The 21,569-nt window shown below is 52.6% G+C and overlaps 1 protein-coding gene across 1 annotated transcript in view; it reads right to left on the minus strand.

Moving 5' to 3' along the window:
• Positions 1-21,569, minus strand: part of myo18b (myosin XVIIIB) — a 204,322-nt gene that overhangs the window by 111,729 nt on the left and 71,024 nt on the right. Inside the window, 7 exon segments of the mRNA XM_078421838.1 lie at positions 844-909; positions 2,577-2,692; positions 6,411-6,642; positions 9,342-9,525; positions 13,044-13,203; positions 15,156-15,300; positions 19,171-19,251. Coding sequence (XP_078277964.1) covers positions 844-909; positions 2,577-2,692; positions 6,411-6,642; positions 9,342-9,525; positions 13,044-13,203; positions 15,156-15,300; positions 19,171-19,251 — 984 coding nt within the window.

Raw genomic sequence — 21,569 nt, forward strand, 5'->3', positions numbered from 1 at the left:
CCTGACTCGGCATTGTCGTGGTCATTGGCGTCGGGCAAAAGAAAATTTTGGCGATCTGCTACGACTTTGACAGTCGCCGGCAGTCGCCTAAAAAATCGCCTAAGTGGGACAGGCCCTTAAGAATGTTATATGCTTCAATAAGATCCCCTCTCATCCTTCTAAATTCCAGCCAATACAAGCCCAGTCGATCCATTCTTTCATCATACGACAGTCCCGCCATCCCGGGGATTAACCTGGTGAACCTACGCTGCACTCCCTCAATAGCAAGAATGGCCCTTCTCCAATTAGGAGACCAAAACTGCACACACTACTCCAGGTGTGGTCTCACCAGGGCCCTGCACTAACCAATCAAACATCAGGTGATTGCTTCAGGCTATATTCTGCACTCTTTGTGTTTTTCCCCTCCCCTCTACCCGACACTGTTTGGAATTTGGTTCGATTGGATTTATGTGCAGTTTACTTTCCTTTACTTTAGAGATACAGCGTGGAAATGTCTTTTGCCCACCGAGCCCATGATGTCAACCAGCGATCCCCGCACACTAACACTATCCTACACACCCGAAGGACAATTTTACATTCACACCAAGCCAATTAACCCACAAACCTGCACGTCTTTGGAGTGTGGGAGGAAACGGAAGATCTCGGAGAAAACCCACGCAGGTCACGGGGGAGAACGTACAGACTCCGTACAGACAGCACCCATAGTCGGGATCGAACCCTGGTCTCCGGCACTGTGAGGTAACGACTCTACCGCCGCGCCACCTTGCAACCCAATGTTCTCACATCAAGATGTGACTACACTGAGGGAGGTACCCCAGTCCTGGCACAGGTTTGGCCACTTACCCGACTCTGACCCAGGGTAAAGCTGTGCTTTTCCAAGTCCAACATGCCAAGAAGTTCTTCAGTGGCCTGAAAAAATAATCAATGATGTAGTCTTACGCTAACTGACATTCTGCTGCAGTTCCTACAGAGGTGGGAACTCTGGCAGGGGAGGTGGAGAGGCAAGGAGGAGGAGGAGGAATGGGCGGGGTGGGACAGGGACAAGTCTTTGATGATGTCGGCTGCTTCACGAGGCAGCGTGACGTGTAGATGGAGCCAATGGCGGGGAGCGAATCAGTGTAGGCTTGTATACACTGGAATTTAGAAGGATGAGAGGAGATCTTATCGAAACGTATAAGATTATTAAGGGGTTGGACACGTTAGAGGCAGGAAACACGTTCCCAATGTTGGGGGAGTCCAGAACAAGGGGCCACACAGTTTAAGAATAAGGGGTAGGCCATTTAGAACGGAGATGAGGAAAAACTTTTTCAGTCAGAGAGTTGTGAATCTGTGGAATTCTCTGCCTCAGAAGGCAGTGGAGGCCAATTTTCTGAATGCATTCAAGAGAGAGCTGGATAGAGCTCTTAAGGATAGCGGAGTCAGGGGGTATGGGGAGAAGGCAGGAACGGGGTACTGATTGAGAATGATCAGCCATGATCACATTGAATGGCGGTGCTGGCTCGAAGGGCCGAATGGCCTCCTCCTGCACTTATTGTCTATTGTCTATTGAGTCTGGTCTGTGTGACGGGCTGAGCTACGTCCACAACTCTCTGCAATTTCTTGCGGTCATGGGCAGAGCTGGTTTTATTTTTAAGAAGGGGTGCAGCGTGGAAACTGGCCCTGCGGCCCACCGAGTCCACGCTGGCCATCGATCACCCCACACAGTAGTTCTAACCCAGACACTGCCGACAAGTTACAGAAGCCGATTATCCAACTAACCCGTCCGTCTTTGAGATGTGGGAGGAGAGTTGAACGCTCGGCGAAAACCCACGCGGGTCACGGGGGGAAAGCAAAAGCTCCGTACGGACAAGCACCCAGAGTCAGGATCGAACCCGGCTCTCCGGCGCTGCGAGGCAGCGACTTCCACTGTCTTTGGAACGCGAGGGGAAACCGCAGCACACACAGGGACAACGTGCAAACTCCGCACAGACAGCACCCGCGGGCAGGAGCGAACCTGCAGTCAGGATGGCTGACACAAAATGCCGGAGTGACTGAGCGGGTCAGGCGCCATCTCGGGAGGGGAAGGAACGGGCGACGTTTCGGGTCGAGACAGATGTCAGGGGGAGGGGGCCGGGACAAAGATAGGATGTAGTCGGAGACGGGGAGACAGGTGGAGAACTGGGAAGGGGGAGGGGATGGAGGGAGAGGAAAGCAAAGGGCTATCTGAAGTTAGAGAAGTCAATGTTCATTGACTTGACTTGTGAGGTGTGAGCTACCCAAGCAAAATATGAGGTGCTGTTCCTCCAATTTGCGCTGGGCCTCACTCTGGCAGTGGAGGAGGCCCAGGACAGAAAGGTCAGACTGGGAGTGGGAGGGGGAGTTGAAGTGCTGAGCCACCGGGAGATCAGGTAGGTTAAGACAGACTGAGCAGAGATGTTGAGCGACACGATCGCTGGCTGCTCGCTGGTGCTGTGAGGCAGCAAGTGTACCAGCTGCTCCACTGTGCGGCCCCCCTGACCAAGAAAACTCCGACGCATTAAAAATCTGTATTGGGCCCCAGGCTTCCTCGCGCGCTTCCTCGCCCAGCGAGCTAGGACCTACCTTCCTCTCTCGTCGATCGTCATGAAGGAGGCTCTGTACTTCTTCACGATATCCGGGACAAGGACCTGGAACCGGCGGCGGAAGTCACCAAACGCCACGTGGTCGGGAAATCCTGCCGAGACACCAAACAGGACCGGAAACGTCAACACCGGGCGTCCATCGGCACAACTCGAGTCACGGCACGAAATGGAGATAGTCCTTTCAGTTTATCGTCTTTGGAGATACGGCCGCGGAAACAGGCACTTCGGCCCACCGAGTCCCGCGCCGACCGGGCCGATCCCCGCGCACCAACGCTATCCCACACACACACCGAGGACAATTTACATTGACGCCAAGCAAAATTACGCCGACAAACCTGCACCGCCTCTGGAGCGCGGGAGGAAACCGGAGATCTCGGAGAAAAACCCACGCGGGTCACGGGGAGAACGTGCAAACTCCGCGCACGTAGTCTTGGATGGAAAACCCGGGTGTCTGGCGCTGCAAGCGCTGTAAGGCAGCTACTCTACTGAGAGGGGCAAAGCTTAAAGGAATGCGCAGGGCGAGATTTTCACACAGAGGTTGGTGAGGGCCTCGAATGTGCTGCTGGGCCTGATGGTGGAGACACATATACTTATGATCTTTAACAGACTTTTGGATAGGCACGTGGGTACGCAGGAATGGAGAGACATGGGTCGAGGCCGAGCCTCACCCCGGCCACTCCCTCTCCTCCCCTCTCCCATCGGGGCAAGAGGTACAGAAGTGTGAAAACGCACCAGATTCAGGGGCAGTTTCTTCCCAGCTGTTATCAGGCAACTGAACCATCCTACCACAACCAGAGAGCAGTGCTGAACTACTATCTACCTCACCGAGAGCCCTCGTATCATCTTTGATCAGACTTCACTGGCTTTACCTTGCACTAAATGTTATTCCTTTAACATGTATCTGTACACTGTGGATGGATACGGGGAGGAGAGAGGAACGGGGTACTGATTGTGGATGATCAGCCGTGATCACATTGAATGGCGGTGCTGGCTCGAAGGGCCGAATGGCCTACTCCTGCTCCTATTGTCTATTGTCTATTGGCTCGATTGTAAACATGTATTGTCTTTCCGCTGACTGGACACCGCGCGACCACTGTACCTCGGTACACGTGACAATGAACTAAACGGAACTGAACTGTTTGGGATCGTGCGCAGGTGTACAAGGGATGGCATGAACAAGTTGGGCCGAAGGGCCTGTTCCCTTGCGGTGTGGCTCTCTGACTGTATGATTAGACCTTCGAATTTGCAGCGTTAATTATCGCTTGGCAGTGTGGAAATTTGCCTGTCAGCAATGTGTTTATTAAAATTCAGGCGCAGTTAAAAAATAAATGGAGAGCTCTGGGGCGGTCACGGTGGCGCAACGGTAGAGTTGCTGCCTTACAGCGAATGCAGCGCCGGAGACTCAGGTTCGATCCTGACTACGGGCGCCGTCTGTACGGAGTTTGCACGTTCTCCCCGTGACCTGCGTGGGTTTTCTCCGAGATCTTCGGTTTCCTCCCACACTCCAAAGACGTACAGGTTTGTAGGATAATTGACTGGGTAAATGTAAAATTGTCCCTAGTGTGTGTAGGATAGTGTTAATGTGCGGGGATCGCTGGGCGGCGCGGACTCGGTGGGCCGAAGGGCCTGTTTTTCCCGCGCTGTATCTCTAAATCTAAAAAATCTAAATCTAAAATCTCTGGTTCAGTTGTGCTCGAGATATCCACAGAAAATAGAAAGAACTAGACCAAGTGGACCGTTAGGCCCAAACCTCTCCTGCATTGGTGCAGCACCCTCTCCCTCACTCCTCCCCTGCTCCTCCCCTCCCTCCTATCCACCCCCCCTCCCTATCCACCCCCCCTCCCTCCACCCCCCCCTCCCTCTCCACCCCCCCCTCCCTCCATCCCCCCCCTCTCCACCCCCCCCTCCCTCCACCCACCCCCTCTCCACACCCCCTCTCTCCACCCCCCCCTCCCTCCACCCCCCCTCCCTCCACCCCCCCTCCCTCTCCACCCCCCCTCCCTCCACACACCCCCTCTCCACCCCCCCTCCCTCCACCCCCCCCTCTCTCACCCCCCCCCTCCCTCCACCCCCCTCCCTCTCCACCCCCCCCTCCCTCCACACACCCCCTCTCCACCCCCCCCCTCCCTCCACCCCCCTCCCTCTCCACCCCCCCTCCCTCCACACACCCCCTCTCCACCCCCCCCTCCCCTCCACCCCCCTTCCCTCTCCACCCCCCCTCCCTCCACACACCCCCTCTCCACCCCCCCTCCCTCCATCCTCCCTCTCCACCCCCCCTCCCTCCACCCACCCCCTCGCCACCCCCCCTCCCTCCACCCCTCCCTCTCCACTCCCATCCCTCACCCCTCCCTCTCCACCCCCCCTCCCTCCATCCTCCCTCACACCCCCCCTCCCTCCACCCTCCCTCCACCGTCCCTCCACCCCCCTCCCTCTCCACCCCGCGCCCCTCCCCTACCCCCCTCCCTCTCCACCCCCCCCTCCCTCTCCACCCCCACTCCCTCCAACCCCCTCCCTCTCAACCTCCCCCTCCCTCCACCCCCCCTGCCCCCTCCCTCCCTCCTCCCCCTCCCTCTCCACCCCTCCTTCCCTCCACCCCGTCCCCCCCTCCACCCCACCATCCCTCAAAAACCTTTACAGAATGCCATAGATCGTCTGGCTCAGTCACATAAACAGATGGTCCACAATGCCTTCAAACAGATGCAACGTTAATAAATAAAATTGGGAGCGGCACGGCGGCGCAGAGACGCAACGTTTGATCACCCTTCATCGTTTGATCGGAAATGGATTGTGTTTGGATTGAACCTTTACCAACAGTGTTCCCAGCCAGGGTAGAGCTGCTGCTTCACAGCGCCAGAGACCCGTGTTTCCAATCCTGACCGTGGGTGACCTGTTGACCGATGGTCGGCACAGGCTTGGCGGCAATTTACTATTTTAACAGAAGCCCATTATCCTACGAGCCCGTACGTATTTGGAGTGTGGGAGGAAACCAGTGCTCCCGGGGGAAACCCACGCAGTTCCCAGAGAGAACGTACAAACTCCGTACAGACACACCCAATGCCCTTGGACTATCTTTTGATCGGACTTTACTGGGCTTTATCTTGCACTAAACGTGATTCACATTATTCCCTTTATCACATATATCTGTCCACTGTGGGCGGCTCAATTATAATCACGTGTTATCTTTCCGCTGACTGGTTAGCACCTGACAAACTGGCGGTCACAGTGGCGCAGCGGTAGAGTTGCTGCCTTACAGCGAATGCAGCGCCGGAGACTCAGGTTCGATCCTGACTATGGGCGCCATCTGTACGGAGTTTGTACATTCTCCCCGCGACCTGCGTGGGTTTTCTCCGAGATCTTCGGTTTCCTCCCACACTCCAAAGACGTGCAGGTTTGTAGGTTAATTGGCTTGGTGTAAGTGTAAATTGTCCCGAGTGGGTGTAGGATAGTGTTAGTGTGCGGGGATCGCTGGTCGGCGCGGACCCGGTGGGCCGAAGGGCCTGTTTCCGCGCTGCATCTCTAAACTAAAAGCTTTCCACTGTACCTCGGTACACGTGACAATAAACTGAACTCAAACGGATTTTGCACAGGGAGATCGGAAGCTAACAATTCTATCCACCACAACTACAGAAAGCTTTGAACCGAACTCGAACTAAACTCAAATTCAGACAGCACCCGAAGGTCAGGATGGAACCCGGGTCTCTCTGGCGCTGTGAGGCAGCAGCTCGACCCGCTGCGCAACCGTGCCGCCCCCCGTGGGATGACAAGGGAAGCTGGGCTATTCGTGGCGTCGCCCCGCTGCGCAGACCGTACCCAGCCTGTAGAGACGGAGTGCGTCCAGCAGCTGGGACCCCTGGAGCTGGGACCTGAGGGTGGGGATATCAAACGTAGACGGCGAGTGGCCTCCGGAGCCCGGCGCTTCCAGCGCATCGCCAGCCCGTTGTAGAGGAGGGAACCTCGCCTCTGGATCTCCCCCTTCCGGCCTCGCCACGAAACAGTGGACAAAATGTGCTTCGGATCGCTTGATGAGGTTGATGAGAGCATCCTAGGGTTCAAAGAGAGACACGTTAAGACCCAGAGGCACAAGAGACTGCAGGCGCCCAAACCCAGAGCCGAAACACAAAGTGCTGGAGGAACTTTAGTCAGTGGGTGGCCAATCAGAGAGCGGTGGAGGCCAAGTCAAGGGGTATTTGTAAGGCAGAGATGGATAGATTCTTGATTAGTGCGGGTGTCAGAGGTTTATGGGGAGAAGGCGGGAGAATGGGGTTAGGAGAGAGAGATAGATCAGCCACGATTGAATGGCGGAGTAGATGGGCCGAATGGCCCAATTCTGCTCCTATATCACGTCGGAGCTCATGAACTCAGCGGGTAAGGCAGTATCTGGGGAAGGGGGGAGTGGGCAGCTGAGAATGCGAGTCCTGAGCAATCTTCATCACCCTTATGAAGAAGGGTCCCGTCCCGACACGCCGCCTGTGCATTCCCTCCCAGGTGCTGCCCAGACGCGCTGGTTCCTCCAACACCTTGTGTACCTGGAGTACTGTGTGCAGTTGTACAGGGCCCTAGTGAGACCGCACCTGGAGTGCTGTGTGCAGTTGTACAGGGCCCTAGTGAGACCGTACCTGGAGTACTGTGTGCAGTTTTGGTCTCCAAATTTGAGGAAGGATATTCTTGCTATTGAGGGCGTGCAGGTTAATTCCCGGAATGGCGGGACTGTCATATGTTGAAAGACTGGAGCGACTAGGCTTGTATACACTGGAATTTAGAAGGATGAGAGGGATCTTATCGAACCATATAAGATTATTAAGTGGTTGGACACGTTAGAGGCAGGAAACATGTTCCCAATGTTGGGGGAGTCCAGAACAAGGGGCCACAGTTTAAGAATAAGGGGTAGGCCATTTAGAACGGAGATGAGGAAAAACTTTTTCAGTCAGAGAGTTGTGAATCTGTGGAATTCTCTGCCTCAGAAGGCAGTGGAGGCCAATTCTCTGAATGCATTCAAGAGAGAGCTAGATAGAGCTCTTAAGGATAGCGGAGTCAGGGGGTATGTGGAGAAGGCAGGAACGGGGTACTGATTGAGAATGATCAGCCATGATCACATTGAATGGTGGTGCGGGCTCGAAGGGCCGAATGGCCTCCTCCTGCACCTATTGTCTATTGTTTTTCCTCAGGATCCGGTTTAACATAAGTGAGAAGAAAACGTTGGCATTACGCTAATGGAAAATTATAACACTGGGTACAATTTGAGAGAAAAGAAAAGAAAAGAAAAGGGTGGCACGGTGGCGCAGCAGGTAGAGCTGCTGCCTCACAGCGCCAGAGACCCGGGTTCCATCCCGACTACGGGCGCCGTCTGTATGGAGTTTGTACGTTCTCCCCCTTGACCGGCATGGGTTTTCCCCGAGATCTTCGGTTTCCTCCCACCCTCCAAAGGCGGTCAGGTTTGTAGGTTAATTGGCTTGGTTGTAAATGTAAAAATTGTCCCTAATATAGAAACATAGAAAATAGGTGCAGGAGTAGGCCATTCGGCCCTTCGAGCCTGCACCGCCATTCAATATGATCATGGCTGATCATCCAACTCAGTATCCCGTACCTGCCTTCTCTCCATACCCCCTGATCCCTTTAGCCACAAGGGCCACATCTAACTCCCTCTTAAATACAGCCAATGAACTGGCCTCAACTACCTTCTGTGGCAGAGAATTCCACAGATTCACCACTCTCTGTGTGAAAAAAAACGTTCTCATCTCGGTCCTAAAAGACTTCCTTCCCCCTTATCCTTAAACTGTGACCCCTTGTTCTGGACTTCCCCAACATCGGGAACAATCTTCCTGCATCTAGCCTGTCCAACCCCTTAAGAATTTTGTACGTTTCTATAAGATCCCCACTCAATCTTTTTAATTCCAGCGAGTATAATATTATAATAATAATATATCCATTATTTGTCCCACACCGGGGATATCTGCAGTGTTACAGCAGAAAGTGGATAGCAGGAGACATATAGAATGGGTTAAGAAAATAACTGCAGATGCTGGTACAAATCGATTTATTCACAAAATGCTGGAGTAACTCAGCAGGTCAGGCAGCATCTCGGGAGAGAAGGAATGGGTGACGTTTCGGGTCGAGACCCTAGGGTCTCGACCCGAAACGTCACCCATTCCTTCTCTCCCGAGATAGACAATAGACAATAGACAATAGACAATAGACAATAGGTGCAGGAGTAGGCCATTCAGCCCTTCGAGCCAGCACCGCCATTCAATGCGATCATGGCTGATCACTCTCAATCAGTACCCCGTTCCTGCCTTCTCCCCATACCCCCTCACTCCGCTATCCTTAAGAGCTCTATCCAGCTCTCTCTTGAAAGCATCCAACGAACTGGCCTCCACTGCCCTCTGAGGCAGAGAATTCCACACCTTCACCACTCTCCATATCTCCAATCGACATATAGGATGGTGTTGAATGTAAATTGTCTCTAGTGTGTGTAGGATAGCGTTAGTGTGCGGGGATCGCTGGTCGGCGTTGACTGGTTGAGAATGATCAGCCGTGATCACATTGAATGGTGGTGCTGGCTCGAAGGGCCGAATGGCCTCCCCCTGCACCTATTGTCTATTGATTCGGTCGGTGGGCCGAAAGGGCCTGTTTCCGCGCTGTGTCTCTAAACTAAACTAAACTACACAAGCTACACGGGCAAGGATCGCCGGCATCTCCTGCAAACACACGCTCTGGGCGACGACCCGCTCCGCCCACACTCACCACCTGGAGCTTGATCAGGCCGCAGACGGATTTCCTCTTGACTGCTGCGAAGCTGCTGCTGAATGTCTTCCGTACGCAGCTGATGCGATGCAGGGACTGCTGGGAAGTGCCCTCCATCCCGGACACCGACCGGCAGATGGCCGGGATTTTCGACCGGGGAGAGAAGAGCTTCTTCAGGGAGTCGCTGGTGGGAGGAAATGATCACACGTTAGCTCCGATCGTTACGCTCGGCGGCGTTAGGCCTCAGAGGTACAGCGAGGAAACGGGCCCCTCAGGCCCACCCAGTCCAGCGCCCACCAGCGATCGCCCCACTACACTAATGCTATCCTACACACCATCAACATTTGTTTACAATTTACAGAAGGCAAGGCCCTCTGGAAACCGCTCCTGGTGTGCAGGGAGCGGATGAGAAAGTGGGATAGCATTAGGGTTGCCAACTGTCCCGTATTAGCCGGGACATCCCGTATTTTGGGCTAAATTGGTTTGTCCCGTACGGGACCGCCCTTGTCCCGTATTAAGTCCAGGGGGGGGGGGGGGGGCGCTGTAGGCCGGGACACTGTAGGCTAACGGAGTGTGTTCGGGGAGCGGGGCCGAGTGTGTTCGCCTGACGGAGGTTGCGTAGCAACCCGCCTCCCGGGCCGTTGGTGGAGCGGGAGCACGTGGCCGCTGGCTGGGTGAGGTCACGTGGGGCGCGGGGCGGTGACGTCACCTTGTCCCGTATTTGGGAGTGAGGTAGTTGGCAACCCTCGATAACAGAACTAGTGTGAACGGTTAGTCGGCGTGGACTCGGTAGGGCGAAGGGCCTGTTTCCATGCTTTCCCTGCAAACTAAACTAAACCACGAGAGCCATAGATGGAAATGTCAAATACTGGAGAGCACAGCTATAAGATGAGAGAGGTAAAGTTTAAAGGAGATGAGTGGGGCAAGTGGGGGGTGGGGGCAGAGGTGGTGGTGGAGGCAGATCTAATGGTGGGGTTTAAGAGGTTTTTAGACGGGCACATGAGTACGCAGCGAATGGAGGGATATGGGTAAAATGTAGGCCGATTATCTTGGCATCATGTTCAGCACAGACATTGTGAGCTTGTTCCTGTGCTGTACTGTTCTTGGTTTAGATTAGAGATACAGCGCAGAAACAGGCCCTTCGGCCCCGCCGAGTCCGCGCCGCCCAGCGATCACCCCGCACGCTAACACGACCCTACACACACGCACACTGGGGACAATTGTTTGCATTTTATACCCAAGCCAATTAACCGGCAAGCATGGACGTCTTTGGAGTGCGGGAGGAAACCGGAGATCTCGGAGAAAACCCATGGGGAGAACGTACAAACTCCGCACAGACAAGCACCCGTAGTCGGGATCGAACCCTGGAAGGCAGCAACTGCAAGGCAGCGACTCTACCCCTGCGCCATCCCCTGCCGCCCATTCTCCATGTACACATTGACAAAGATTAACACAAGCACAATTGTCCTGATCCTTGCTAATCTGCGGCACGGTAGAGTTGCTGCCTTACAGCGAATGCAGCGCCGGAGACTCAGCTTCGATCCCGACCACGGGCGCCGTCTGTACGGAGTTTGTACGTTCTCCCCGTGACCTGCGTGGGTTTTCTCCGAGATCTTCGGTTTCCTCCCACGCTCCAAAGACGTGCAGGTTTGTAGGTTAATTGACTGGGTAAATGTAAAAATTGTGTGTGTAGGATAGTGTTAATGTGTGGGGATCGCTGGGTGGCACGGACCCGGTGGGCCGAAGGGCCTGTTTCCGTGCTGTATCTCTAAATCTAAAAATAAAAAAAACTTGGTTGATTCGAAGCATGGAAATGTAGTTTTCAAAGCTGAAGAGAACCTTCGATCCAGGACAACTTGATGCAAAGACCCAAAGGGGAGCTAGCCATTAATGAAATGTTACACGGTATGTCGATTAACCTCTTAATGGCTGCAGGAATGATCAATAATGCACATAGTTTAAAGGCAGTCATTCTGAAGGTACAAATGGAACATTCCTCAGAGAGGAAATGGCATCTATGCTCAATGAGAAAACTTGCATTTTAGACAATAGACAATAGACAATAGGTGCAGGAGGAGGCCATTCGGCCCGTCGAGCCAGCACCACCATTCAATGTGATCATGGCTGATCATTCTCAATCAGTACCCCGTTCCTGCCTTCTCCCCATACCCCCTGACTCTGCTATCCTTAAGAGCTCTATCTAGCTCTCTCTCTTGAATGCATTCAGAGAATTGGCCTCCACAGCCTTCTGAGGCAGAGAATTCCACAGATTCACAACTCTCTGACTGAAAAAGTTTTTCCTCATCTCAGTTCTAAATGGCCTACCCCTTATTCTTAAACTGTGGCCCCTTGTTCTGGACTCCCCCAACATTGGGAACATGTTTCCTGCCTCTAACGTGTCCAACCCCTTAATAACCTTATATGTTTCGATAAGATCCCCTCTCATCCTTCTAAATTCCAGTGTATACAAGCCTAGTCGCTCCAGTCTTTCAACACATGACAGTCCTGCCATTCCATTTTACTATCAACACCGGATTTATCCCATAAACAAAAGCCAATAGAACAATCGGGGCAGCGTGGTGGAGCAGCGGTAGAGTTGCTGCCTCACAGCGCCAGAGTCCCGGGTCCAATCCTGACTACGGGTGCTTTAGTCCAGTTTAGTTTGGAGATACAGTGCTGAAACGGGCCCTTCGGCCCTTCGAGTGACCCCCGCGCACTAGAACCATCCGACACACCAGGGACAAGTTATCATTTTTACCGAAGCCCATTAACCCACAAGCTTGTATGTCTTCGGATGCCGTCTCCACAGAGTTTTGTACGTTCTCTCTGTGTGACCGCGTGGGTTTTCTCCGGGTCCTCCGATCTCCTCCCACACTCCAAGGTCAGGTAGTATCTCCAGGGAACATCTCTAGAAACTAGGTTAATTGGCCTCTGTGAATTGCTCCTTGTGTGCAGGGAGTGGATGAGAAAGTGGGATAACTAGTGTGGACGGGAATTCGTGGACACGATGTTTCCACGCTACATCCCTGAAACTAAATATAGATAGGTGAAGTTTCGGGTAGTGGTCCCTCTCCAGTAGGGTTGCCAACTGTCCCGTAGTAGCCGAGAAATCCCGTATTTTGTGCTAAATTAGTTTGTCCCGTAAGGGACCACCCTTGTCTCGTATTAGGCCCGGGGGGCACTGTAGGCGGACACTGTAGGTCCGGACACGGTAGGCCCGGACACTGTAGGCCCGGACACTGTAGGCCCGGACACTGTAGGCCCGGACACTAGGCCCGGACACTGTAGGCCCGGACACTGTAGGTCCGGACACTGTAGGCCCGGACACTGTAGGCCCGGACACTGTAGGCCCGGACACTGTAGGCCCGGACACTGTAGGCCCGGACACTGTAGGCCCGGACACTGTAGGCCCGGACACTGTAAGCCCGGACACTAACACGACCCTACACACACTCGGGACAATTTACACTTACACCAAGCTGATTAACCTTCCAACCTGTACGTCTTTGGAGCGTGGGAGGAAACCGAAGATCCCGGAGAAAACCCACGTGGGTCACGGGGAGAACGTACAAACTCCGTACAGACAGCGCCCGTAGTCGGGATTGAACCTGGATCTCCGGCGCTGCAAGGCAGCAACTCTACCGCTGCGCCACCGTGCCGGTTTCTCTCTGCAAGAGTCTACATTAAACTCCAAGCACTTACTTCCTGGATTCTTGCAGCAACCGGCTGGCATTTTCCAGAGACTGGTTGGGTTTGGCTTTGTTGATCCACCCCGTCAGGTCGTATCGCACGGGGCAAGTGCCAAGCTGGTGGGAAATCACAAACTGCTGGTCCTGCACACACCTCCGCAGTGGCTGTTTCTCTGTGAATGTAAAACAAAACCAGAGTAGGGGTTGCCAACTTCCTCACTCCCAAATGTGGTTCACGGCGACGTCACCGCCCCGCGCCCCACGTGACCTCACCCAGCCCACGGCCACATGCTCCCGCTCCGCCAATGGCGGCCGCCCGGGCCGGGAGGCGGGTTGCGACGCAACCTCCATCAGGCGGCGCCCGGGCCTCCGGGCCTACACCGTCCGGCCTACAGCGGCCCCAGGGCCTACAGTGTCTGGAGCTAAAATGTCGGAAACCTAGAGTGTCAGGACCTAAACTGTCGGGACCTACAGCATCGGGGCCCACAGTGTCCGTGCCCACAGTGTCCGGGCCCACAGTGTCCGTGCCCACAGTGTCCGGGCCTACAGTGTCCGGGCCTACAGTGTCCGGGCCTACACTGTCCGGGCCTACACTGTCCGGGCCTACACTGTCCGGGCCTACAGTGTCCGGGCCTACAGTGTCCGGGCCTACAGTGTCCGGGCCCACAGTGTCCGGGCCTACAGTGTCCGGGCCCACAGTGTCCGGGCCCACAGTGTCCGTGCCCACAGTGTCCTGGCCCACAGTGTCCGGGCCCACAGTGTCCGGGCCTACACTGTCCGGGCCTACAGTGTCCGGGCCTACAGTGTCCGGGCCCACAGTGTCCGGGCCTACACTGTCCGGGCCTACACTGTCCGGGCCTACACTGTCCGGGCCTACAGTGTCCGGGCCTACAGTGTCCGGGCCCACAGTGTCCGGGCCCACAGTGTCCGGGCCTACAGTGTCCGGGCCCACAGTGTCCGGGCCCACAGTGTCCGTGCCCACAGTGTCCGGGCCTACAGTGTCCGGGCCTACAGTGTCCGGGCCTACACTGTCCGGGCCTACACTGTCCGGGCCTACACTGTCCGGGCCTACACTGTCCGGGCCTACAGTGTCCGGGCCTACAGTGTCCGGGCCTACAGCGTCCGGGCCTTCAGCGCCCCCCCCGGGCCTAATATGGGGCAAGGGCGGTCCCGTATGGGACAAACTAATTTAGCCCAAAATACGGGATGTCCCGGCTAATGCGGGACAGTTGGCAACCCTAGACAAAAGCCCAAGTCTAAAAGTACATCCATTCATTCTGAGTCTTAGACTCTCCCACTAGTGGAAATATATTCTTCGCATCCACTCGATCCAGGCTATTCTCTGCAACCAGAGAGCAGTGCTGAACTACTATCTACCTCTTTGATGGCCCTCGGACTATCCTTGATCAGACCTTGCTGGCTTTACCTTGCACTAAACGTTATTCCTTTATCATGTATCAGTACACTGTAAATGGATCGACTGGAATCACGTATTGTCTTTCCGCTGACTGGTTGGCACGCAACAAAAAGCTTTTCACTGTACCTCGGTACACGTGACAATAAACTAAACCGAAACTGAAACTGAAACTGACTTTAGAAGGATGAGGGGGGACCTCATTGAAACGTACCAAATAGTGAAAGGCCTGCATAGAGTGGGTGTGGAGAGGATGTTTCCACTAGTGGGAGAGTCTAGGACCAGAGGTCACAGCCTCAGAATTAAAGGACGTTTTTTTAGGAAGGAGATGAGGAGGAATTTCTTTAGTCAGAGGGTGGTGAATCTGTGGGATTCTTTGCCACAGAAGGCTGTGGAGGCCAAGTCAGTGGATATTTTTTAAGGCAGAGATAGATAGATTCTTGATTAATGCGGGTGTCAGAGGTTACGGGGAGAAGGCAGGAGAATGGGGTTGGGAGGGAGAGAGAGATCAGCCATGATTGAATGGCGGAGTAGACTCGATGGGCCGAATGGCCTAATTCTGCTCCTGTGACTTGGGAATCGTTGAGCTCGAGCTAGCGCTGATTTCTCTGGGTGTGCAAACTAACGGTGCTCGTTCAAGCTGAGATTCCCGACGCTGATCACAGTTCCTGTGGCTTGCGGTAAAGAGCAAACTGTGTTTGTTGTTATTACCTTCCTTTTCCAGCCCCTTCTTCTCAAAATAGGCGCACAGGCGGTCGAGGACCACGCTATCCTTGGAGTCCTGAACCAAGACCTCTTCGTCAAGGATCCACAGCAGCCCCTTGCAGTCCTCGTGCATGGGTAGCTGAACCTTGAACTGACAGATTGAAACACTAAGACTTTGGCTCAGGCACAAACATTTTCACCCAGAGAGTTGTGAATCTGTGGAATTCAAGGCAATGGAGGCCAATTCTCTGGATGCTTTCAAGGGAGAGCTAGATGGAGCCCTTAATGATAGCGGAGTCAGGGGGTACGGGGAGAAGGCAGGAACGGGGTACTGATTGTGGATGATCAGCCATGATCACATTGAATGGCGGTGCTGGTTCGAAGGGCCGAATGGCCTCCTCCTGCACCTATTGTCTTTTGTCTATAGCCATATTCTGCACTTTATCCCACATTGCTTCAGAATCTCATCCTGAACCGTTCACAAATATCTCCATTTCCACAAAATAAACCACCTTGCAAAGCTGAAAAGGTAACGATCAGGCGGTCTGAAGAAGGGTCTCGACCCAAAACGTCACCCATTCCTTCTCTCCAGAGATGCTGCCTGACCCCGCTGAGTTACTCCAGCATTTTGTGTCTATCGTCGGTTTAAACCACCATCTGCAGTTCCTTCCTACACATTGTGAAGAGGTACTTTTTTCTCGGGGTGTCATTTTAGTTTAGATGTCAACTTCTTTACATCGGCGAAACCAAACACAGGCTCGGCGATCGTTTCGCTCAACACCTTCGCTCAGTCCGCCTTAACCAACCTGATCTCCCGGTGGCTGAGCACTTCAACTACCCCTCCCACTCCCAGTCTGACCTTTCTGTCATGGGCCTCCTCCAGTGCCATGGTGAGGCCCACCGGAAATTGGAGGAACAGCACCTCATATTTCGCCTGGGCAGCTTGCAGCCCAGCGGTATGAACATTGACTTCTCCAACTTTAGATAGTTCCTCTGTCCCTCTCTTCCCCTCCCCCTTCCCAGATCTCCCTCTATCTTCCCGTCTCCACCTATATCCTTCCTTTGTCCCGCCCCCCCTGACATCAGACTGAAGAAGGGTCTCAACCCGAAACGTCACCCATTCCTTCTCTCCTGAGATGCTGCTCTTAAGGATAACTGAGTCAGGGGGTATGGGGAGAAGGCAGGAATGGGGTACTGATTGAGAATGATCAGCCATGATCACATTGAATGGCATTGCTGGCTCGATGGGCCGAATGGCCTCCTCCTGCAACTATTGTTTATTGTCTATTGTCTGTTGTCTGCCTGACCTGCTGAGTTACTCCAGCATTTTGTGAAATAAATACCTACATTTTAGTTTAGATTAGTTTAGAGATACAGCACGGAAGCAGGCCCTTCGGTCCACCGAGTCCGCGCCGGCCAGTGATTGGGGTAACTTGCACGCAGCAGTGACAATCTACAATTACACCGAGCCAATTAGCCTGCAAACCTGTAGGTCTTTGGAGCATGCGAGGAAACCAGAGCTCCCGGAGAGAGCCCACACAGGTTCCGTGTTGTATCTCCAAACTAAGATTAAGAACGCTGTCTGGATAGCAAATAGCAACAGCTCTTCACTCTACCTCGGTACACCTGACAACTAAACTAAACTGCATCACTGAAATAAAATCTTGGCTTCAATCAAATTTCCTCAAACTCAATTGCAACAAATCTGAAATCATCATCATTGGTCCAAAAACGCTCACCAAATCCACCCAAAACTTCATCCTCAACATTGATGGTCTCCCAGTATCCACCTCACCTCACATCCGGAATCTTGGAATCATCTTTGATCAAACCCTCTCCTTCGACAAACACATCAATCACATCACAAAAACAGCCTTCTTCCACCTCAAAAACATTGCCCGTCTCCATCCATCCCTCTCCTCCACAGCTGCAGAAACCCTCATCCACGCCTTCATCACCTCCCGTCTGGGCTACTGCAACAGCCTCCTCTATGGCGCACCCTCAAAAATCATCAGTAAACTTCAATACATTCAAAACTCCGCTGCCCGTCTACTCACCCACACCCCGATCCGTGACCATATCACCCCCGTCCTTTACAAACTCCACTGGCTCCCCATCCCCCAGAGAATCCAGTACAAAATCCTCCTCATAACCTACAAAGCCCTCCATAACCTGGCCCCATCCTACCTGACCGACCTCCTCCACAGGCACACTCCCACCTGCACCCTCCACTCTGCTGCTGCCAATCTCCTATCCCCCCACATCCGGACCAAACTCAGATCCTGGGGGGACAGGGCTTTCTCCATCGCTGCTCCCACCCTATGGAACTCACTACCCCAAACCGTTAGAGACTCCTCCACACTCACCACATTCAAAACATCGCTGAAGTCTCACCTGTTCAGTACTGCCTTCAACCACTGAAGGTCACCTCACCTTCTGTCTCCTTTCTCTGTTCGTTTACTTATTTACTTATTTACTTATTTATCTATTTATTCATTTCCCTATGTTCTCTAAATCTCTGTAAAGCGTCTGAGTATATGAAAAGCGCTATATAAATAAAATGCATTATTATTATTATTATTATTAAACTAATTTAACTAAACTAAAACTAAGCAGAACATGGACGAAAGACTTTCGAGCCCGTCGTCATTCGGAGTGATCCATCTGTCTATTAATCCAGAAGAACATGATTAATCATTGGTGATTAGCACATTTCTATCCTCTCTGGATCCTGTGGTATGTGAATCAAAATGTTGTGATGAATTCTCTTTTTCCCCCACCGAATGCGTATATTCCTCCTGGGCTCCAGCAAGAGAAGGTGCTAATTCTTTTTCTATTTAGTTAACAGATTGCTAAATAAATAGCTGAAGCACTGGAGGGAATTTACAAATGATTCTTCGACTTATAGACGCAGAATGCTGGAGTAACTCAGCGGGACAGGCAGCATCTCTGGATGGAAGGAATGGGTGACGTTTTGGGTCGAGACTCTTCTTCGCAAGGTCTCAACCCGAAACGTCACCCGTTCCTTCTCTCCGGAGATGCTGCCTGTCCCGCCGAGTTACTCCAGCATTCTGCGTCTATCTTCGGTGTAAACCAGCACCTGCAGTTCCTTCCTGCAAATCTTTGACTTACGTTTTGAGCAAATTATCTGTGTTAATCACAAGATGCTGAGTGTTCAGGGATAGACTAACGCAGAGCGCACATGCTCCAAGGAAACATAGAAACATAGAAACATAGAAAATAGGTGCAGGAGTAGGCCATTAGGCCCTTCGAGCCTGCACCGCCATTCAATATGATCATGGCTGATCATCCAGCTCAGTAACCTGTACCTGCCTTCTCTCCATACCCCCTGATCCCTTTAGCCACAAGGGCCACATCTAACTCCCTCTTAAATATAGCCAATGAACTGGCCTCAACTACCTTCTGTGGCAGAGAATTCCACAGACTCACCACTCTCTGTGTGAAGAAATGTTTTCTCATCTCGGTCCTAAAAGACTTCCCCCTTATCCTTAAGCTGTGACCCCTGGTTCTGGACTTCCCCAACATCGGGAACAATCTTCCCGCATCTAGTAGGGCGGGCACGGTGGCGCAACGGTAGACCTACTGCCTCACGGCACCAGAGACCCGGGTTCAATCCTGACTGCGGGCGCTGTCTGTACGGAGTTTGTACGTTCTCCCCGTGACCGCGTGGGTTTTCTCCGGGTGCTCCGGCTTCCCCCCACACTCCAAAGATGAACAGGTTTGTTGGTTAATTGGCTTTGGTAAAATTGTAAATTGTCCCTAGTGTGTGTAGGATAGTGTCAGTGTGCTGGTCGGCACGGACTCGGTGGGCCGAAGGGCCTGTTTCTGCGCTGTATCTCTAAACTAAACACAGGACTAGCGTGTGCGGGGATCGCTGGTCGGCGCGGACTCGGTGGGCCGAAGGGACTGTTTCCGCGCTGTACCTCCGAACTGAACTAAACCAAGTCGGCACCGATTACCTCCGAATCAGATCCCACGGAAAACGATCTGCTTTTCTTACCAGATCTGAAGTTTGGTCGATGACGGCCACCGTAGCGAGGGGGGACATTTCATCCATGTCAAAGGTCAACTGAACATCTTCCTGTTGAGCAGATTGACATCTATCTCAATAAAATTAATATATAGGTTAATAATAATATTATGTAACTTAATGATTGGTTAGTGAACTTAAGATGATCGTCATCACGGTGGCACAGCGGTAGAGTTGCTGCCTTTCCAGTGCCAGAGACCCGGGTTCCATCCTGACCACGATCAGGTTTAGAGGGACTTGGGCCAAACAATGGCAAAAGGCACCAGCTGAGAGGAAGCATTTTCGCTGGCACGGACAAGTTGGGCCGAAGGGCCTGTTTCGTGACTCGGTAACTTTGATGTGTTTGATGTGCATTATTTTTTGGTTTTTCATGGTTTTTACAAGGGACTGGTGTAGCTGGGACGTGTTGGCCGGTGTGGGCGAGTTGGGCCGAAGGTCCTGTTTCCACGCCGTGTCACTCTGTGACTCCATGACTCTATGACTAACGGCAAACCAACTTGGACATCTCATTGTGTACAGTTTTGGTCTCCTAATCTGAGGAAAGACATTCTAGCCTTAGAGGGAGTACAGAGAAGGTTCACCAGATTGATCCCTGGGATGGCAGGACTTTCATATGAAGACTGGATAGACTAGGCTTGTACTCGCTGGAATTTAGAAGACTGAGGGGGGATCTTATAGAAACATATAAAATTCTTAAGGGGTTGGAGAGGCTAGATGCGGGAAGATTGTTCCCGATGTTGGGGAAGTCCAGAACAAGGGGTCACAGCTTAAGGATAAGGGGGAAGTCTGTTAGGACCGAGATGAGAAAACATTTCCTCACACAGAGAGTGGTGAGTCTGTGGAATTCTCTGCCACAGAAGGTAGTTGAGGCCAGTTCATTGGCTATATTTAAGAGGGAGTTAGATGTGGCCCTTGTGGCTAAAGGGATCAGGGGGTATGGAGAGAAGGCAGGTACGGGATACTGAGCTGGATGATCAGCCATGATCATATTGAATGGCGGTGCAGGCTCGAAGGGCCGAATGGCCTACTCCTGCACCTATTTTCTATGTTTCTATGTTTCATCAGCTTGTGCAAGTCCAACAAAGTCAGTCTGAGGAAGGGTCCTGACCTGAAACGTCACCTATCGAAGTTCTCCAGAGATGATGCCTGACCCTGCTGAGTTACTCCAGCACTTTGTGTCTTTTAATAGCCCAGAGGATTGTAATCGGCACTGAGTAACTGCTGACTGAGTAACTGTCTCATGGTATTAATTTGGGACAGGACCTTGCTTGGCCAGCCCTGCAACGTCGCCAGGACAACGGGCCTTCTTGGTCAGGTCAAGAACTCTACGCCTATAGCAACTGGGACATGCAAATGGCACCAAATCTGGCGACTCTGTACACTGTCTCGGTGTACTACCGCTGTGCATTTGCACTGTACCTGAGATGCTTCTCTAATATGTACCTAAGTGACTATGTATAATGTGTGGGAAGGAACTGCAGATGCTGGCTTCAATCGAAGGTAGGCACAAAGTGCTGGAGTAACTCAGCGGGACAGGCAGCATCTCTGGAGAGAAGGAATGGGTGACATTTCAGTCTGGTTCAGACTGAAACGTCGCCCATTCCTTCTCTCCACAGATGCTGCCTGTCCCGCTGAGTTACTGCAGCACTTTGTGTCTGCCTATGTATAATGATAAGGTACAGAACTGTGTAAGAAAATGAATAGTACTGTACATGTGACAATCAAAGTACCATTGACCGAAGATCGACACAAAATGCTGGATTAACGCAGCGGGTCAGGCAGCATCTATGGAGAGTGGGAGCACATGACGCTTCGGGTCGATTCTGTTCATCAGACTGATGAAGGGTCTCGACCCGAACCGTCACCTGTTCCTGTTCTCCAGAGATACTGCCTTAATTTCGGCAAACTACACTGACAAACTGCATTACTGAAATAAAATCTTGGCTTCAATCAAACTTCCTCAAACTCAATTGCAACAAATCTGAAATCATCATCATTGGTCCAAAAACGCTCACCAAATCCACCCAAAACTTCATCCTCAACATTGATGGTCTCCCAGTATCCACCTCACCTCACATCCGGAATCTTGGAATCATCCTTGATCAAACCCTCTCCTTCGACAAACACATCAAACACATCACAAAGACAGCCTTCTTCCACCTCAAAAACATTGCCCGTCTCCGTCCATCCCTCTCCTCCACAGCTGCAGAAACCCTCATCCACGCCTTCATCACCTCCCGTCTGGACTACTGCAACAGCCTCCTCTATGGCGCACCCTCAAAAATCACCAATAAACTTCAATACATTCAAAACTCCGCTGCCCGTCTACTCACACACACCTCGATCCGTGACCATATCACCCCCGTCCT

This window comes from Rhinoraja longicauda, chromosome 25 (genome assembly GCF_053455715.1).
Source record: "Rhinoraja longicauda isolate Sanriku21f chromosome 25, sRhiLon1.1, whole genome shotgun sequence".
NCBI classification, from domain to species: domain Eukaryota; kingdom Metazoa; phylum Chordata; class Chondrichthyes; order Rajiformes; family Arhynchobatidae; genus Rhinoraja; species Rhinoraja longicauda.